Source organism: Haplochromis burtoni, unplaced genomic scaffold (assembly GCF_018398535.1).
Source record: "Haplochromis burtoni strain Fernald_Lab_line unplaced genomic scaffold, NCSU_Asbu1 Contig_975, whole genome shotgun sequence".
NCBI lineage: Eukaryota > Metazoa > Chordata > Actinopteri > Cichliformes > Cichlidae > Haplochromis > Haplochromis burtoni.
Window position 1 is genome coordinate 2,126 of NW_024583336.1, and position 4,005 is coordinate 6,130.

The 4,005-nt window shown below is 38.0% G+C and overlaps 1 protein-coding gene across 2 annotated transcripts in view; it reads right to left on the minus strand.

Annotated features, from left to right (window-relative positions):
- Positions 1–2,197: 2,197 nt before the first annotated feature.
- The window catches only part of LOC102310250 (coiled-coil domain-containing protein 85A), a 52,974-nt gene continuing 51,166 nt past the window's right edge, over positions 2,198–4,005 (minus strand). For both annotated transcript variants that reach the window (XR_001335916.2, XM_005951319.3), the window contains exon 4: positions 2,198–3,719. Coding sequence is in view for 1 of the 2 variants with exons in the window: in XM_005951319.3 (XP_005951381.1) it covers positions 3,698–3,719 (22 nt within the window). In the remaining variant the exon portion in view is untranslated. The remainder of the gene's footprint in view (positions 3,720–4,005) is intronic.

Genomic DNA, 4,005 nt, shown 5'->3' on the forward strand with positions numbered 1-4,005 from the left:
CCAGTTAAAATTTTAAGGTGACAAATTTTTCTAGTGTTTTAACTGAAAACAGTGTCTGATAGTAGTAATTTTCATGCCTGAGTTTCTTCCCATCCAATGAGAAAATGTTGCTCAAGCCTGTTATCCATAAAACCCAGAGGTGTGGAAAACGAAAAGCACACACAGCTACATATATGATTTGATGTTGACACAAGGTTTAGAGTACATGATGTTGTTGGTATATGAACACATCATGACACAAAGCTGAATAAGGAGCAGAAACTAAACAAGAAAATATTTAAACATATATCCCCTCGATCCCTGACATCCTATTCTCACAGTAACCCTTTAAATAAATGTCTCATTATTAAGCAAGAACTTTATTTCACAAAAATTCAACAATACTTCCAAATATAGTAAGAGGAATCTGGAATTTGATGTGGATTTTTTTAATTAAAAATCTATTACAAGATGAATTTTGTAACAATTACTGTACTTGTATAACATTTTGCAGAGGTATAATTTTGTTTGCACCAGTGAATGACGTGAAAAAACAAGGGAAAGACTAAATTTAGGTTAACGTTTGTTGTAGGTCAGGATTAGGCTAGTAGTGGTTATGGTTGAAAGTGACCTATAATGCTAATCGCCAGCTCCATATTTTTTGAACAATTTTTTTGACAGTATAAAAGATGGATGTAGGTGCTGGGTCTGAAAGGTGAAGCCAGCATGCAAGTGCCTAAACCTGCATTTCTTTTTAATGTCCACCATAGAGCCAAACCTGTGGTTAAAAAAGACGTAGTCTCCTTCGAAAGTCTACAGCCCTCAGATTTTTAAAGGTTTTTCTGCTGTAAAGGCTTTTCCGCTCATTTTGGGGTCACACTAAAAATAAATAAAATAAGTAAATTTGGTAAATCTTAGTCATGCTGTGTTTTAGGGAAGAGAATTATTTGGGGTATGCTGAATGATTTATCCTGTTTTCCTTCTCTCTCCCCAACCAGTCGCGGCAGATGGCCCCGCCCCTCCCTGGGCCTGGTTCTGCCAGAGGTTTCTTCCTGTTCAAAGGGAGTTTTCCTTCCCACTGTCACAAAAGTCCTTGCTCATAGGGGGTCATTTGATTGTTGGGTTTTTCTCTGTAGGTATTATTGTAGGGTCTACCTTACAATATAAATTCCCTTGAGCACTTTTGTGATTTGGCGCTGTATAAATAAAATTGAATTGAATTGATATGGGGTTTCAAAATAAGACTTGTCTATCTTTTCAAATGTGGTTTCAGAATACTAAGATGGCAATCGCAAAACTCTTTACCTTGACGCTTCAAGATGGGACTTTAGAAACCAAGACCTACATCCATCTTTTATATTTGAAGGTAAATGGTTTGTGTTTCCAGTTTGAGCTGCTTTTTTCACAGTTTCACTACAGATGAACAAGTAGTTGGTGAGTTTTTGCAGACAAGTCAGCAGCTTCCATGAAAACTATGGGTAATGGTTGCCACAAGGTCACTGGCCAGTCTCTAGGGCTAGCAACAATCAGCAACTTCCACAACCGCTCACCAACTGGTTACGAAAACACGTCTTTTCCTATCGACCGGTGATTGCCAGCGGCTTTCAAACGTTCTCTGGGCGTGTGTGAATGGGGCCTTAAACCCTTTTAAAGATTGTATTCCTTTAGAGAAATGAGTTTGAATGGCACCTGTGGTGGCCAGAAGTAGAGAAAAAGTGAAAGTTAAAAAAAAAATTCATTCTGAACACTGAGCTTTTGAGATATTTCTCCAAAAGTTGATTCTGTTCATCTGGACGTAGCGTTTTGTGGCAGAAACGTTTCGTCACTCATCCAAGTGACTTCTTCAGTCTCAGCTGACTGCAGGTTTCCCCAATCTTATAAACAGTACATTTGCATAATGACTGAACCCAGCCCACTGAAGGAACAATGGGCTGGGAGGTCAGCTCCTTAATCTTAATTATGCAAATTCTCATGACCATTGATCAACAACCACTGACCAAAACCCACTGATCAATGGCCATGAGTACCATTCACAGAGAGTTGGGGAATGGCTGCAATCATAGTATTGTAAGATGGCGAAAGCTCCTCGATTCAGAGATGGTCTTTCCCTTTTCACGTAAATGGCTTCCTTGACTCCGCGCTCTAACCAGCGTTCCTGGGTTAAGATTGGGGAAACCAGCTGAGACTGAAGAAGTCACCTGGATGAGTGACGAAACGTTTCTCCCACAAAACGCTACGTCCAGATGAACAGAATCAACTTTTGGAGATTTACTTACCTGGATGATTGCATCAAGAAGTTTTGAGATATTTGTTCATTCACTGACCTCATTATCTAAAACATATGTATTTAATATATGCATCCACAATTGTAACAAAAGGAAAGGAAAGGCAGAATGGGTACATTTAGAGCAAATCCACAGGAAATTAATGTAACTTACTGCAAGAGTTAAACACATGACTGTGTGTGTGTGTGCGTGTGTGTATATATATTTAATACTCATTGTGTAGGAACAAAAGCATGTTTACAATCACATTTTGGGGCCCCTACCAGAGACCATATTTTGTCCCCATCACCTGTGTGTTGATGTTATGATGATGTATGTTTTTAATCCATATTTGCTTTTATTACTTTTTTGTAGTGATATGAATTTTTAGTGTTTTATGTGTATTCTTCATTACATGTGTGTATATAATTATAGGTACATATGTTTTTCTATATATTTTGTAGTCAGGGCCTGTACATGGTTGGCTCTAATACTGCACACTGTGGTCATGCCTCAGTAGATGTATGTAGTAACAACTAGCTAAAACTCAAAAACGAAAGTGGCTTGTCCCATCCTTTGTGACTGCCAATTGTCAAATTAGTTTCTTGTCTTACATCTTGAGAAATTCTGTAGTGAATAGAAATAAAATTTCTGACAATTATGGCCAAAACGATCAAATTTATCCACAAAAAATGTTAACCTCCTAACATCCACCAGGTGAACCAAATGAGGAAAAGGTTATAATTAAATTTAAGCCACATGCTAAACAAGCATAGTTTCATAAACTAGAAAATGTTGCTTTTCAAATCAGTTCTTTTACATGCATGTTGGTCTAACAGTTTTAAGATTTTCAATTGGTTACAATTCAATATAAAAAGTAGACATGAACCTAATACTAATGCAAACTTGTCACTGGTAATCTAACAGATGTTGAGAGGTTAAAGTAAACTTTGTGCTTCAATTCCAGATCCACAATTACTTTGTAAAAGTAGTTACCATTACCTAAAACTGCGTTTTCACACGTTTTAATTTTCAAATGCTCACAGGTGTGACAGCGAAGAGACAGTTAGCAGGAACAACTACTCTTGATATATAACTTAATTTATCCATAAGGGCTTTGTCTTTCCAAAGAGGTAGGGCTTTATAATTGGCAACCGCAGATTCTCAGTTGTTTTGTTTTCTTCTGTTCCTTTTGGCAATGCAGGGACAAATCTTCGCCCATCTGAACAATGACATTCGTTTTTTCTGGTGGTCCTCAGTAAATGCATAGCAGCATCAGTAGCAGCAACCGCAGAAAAGGCAGAGAGAGTATTTATGTCTGCTTGTAGTCACTGTTCACTGCGAAGTTTTGATTGGCCTGATCATTTATGTGACCGGTTATGTATCGATCCTCTTGCCCCTCCTGCTCTCTCTGGGGTGCATGTTGTCACAGCAGCATCTCATCAAGAGGCATGTCATGGTAAGGAAGCATCGAAGCTGAAAGACAGGAAAGAAACAAAAAACGTGCTGCCATTTGTGTGTGTGTGTGTGTGTAGCTTCTGGGTTCAGAATGCAGAAATCTGTCAACTCCAGGTAAAGATGAAGGTTGATTTATTCATCCATTAGGAACTTCTTCAACATTAAATATTAACCAAGTCCCATCACTCAGTTGATGCATTAAAGCAGGGATTACACAAGGGTGACCTCTCACACACACACAATTTGCCTTTTCCAACACTATCCTATACTATGCAAGTTCACCCAATGTATATATATATATATA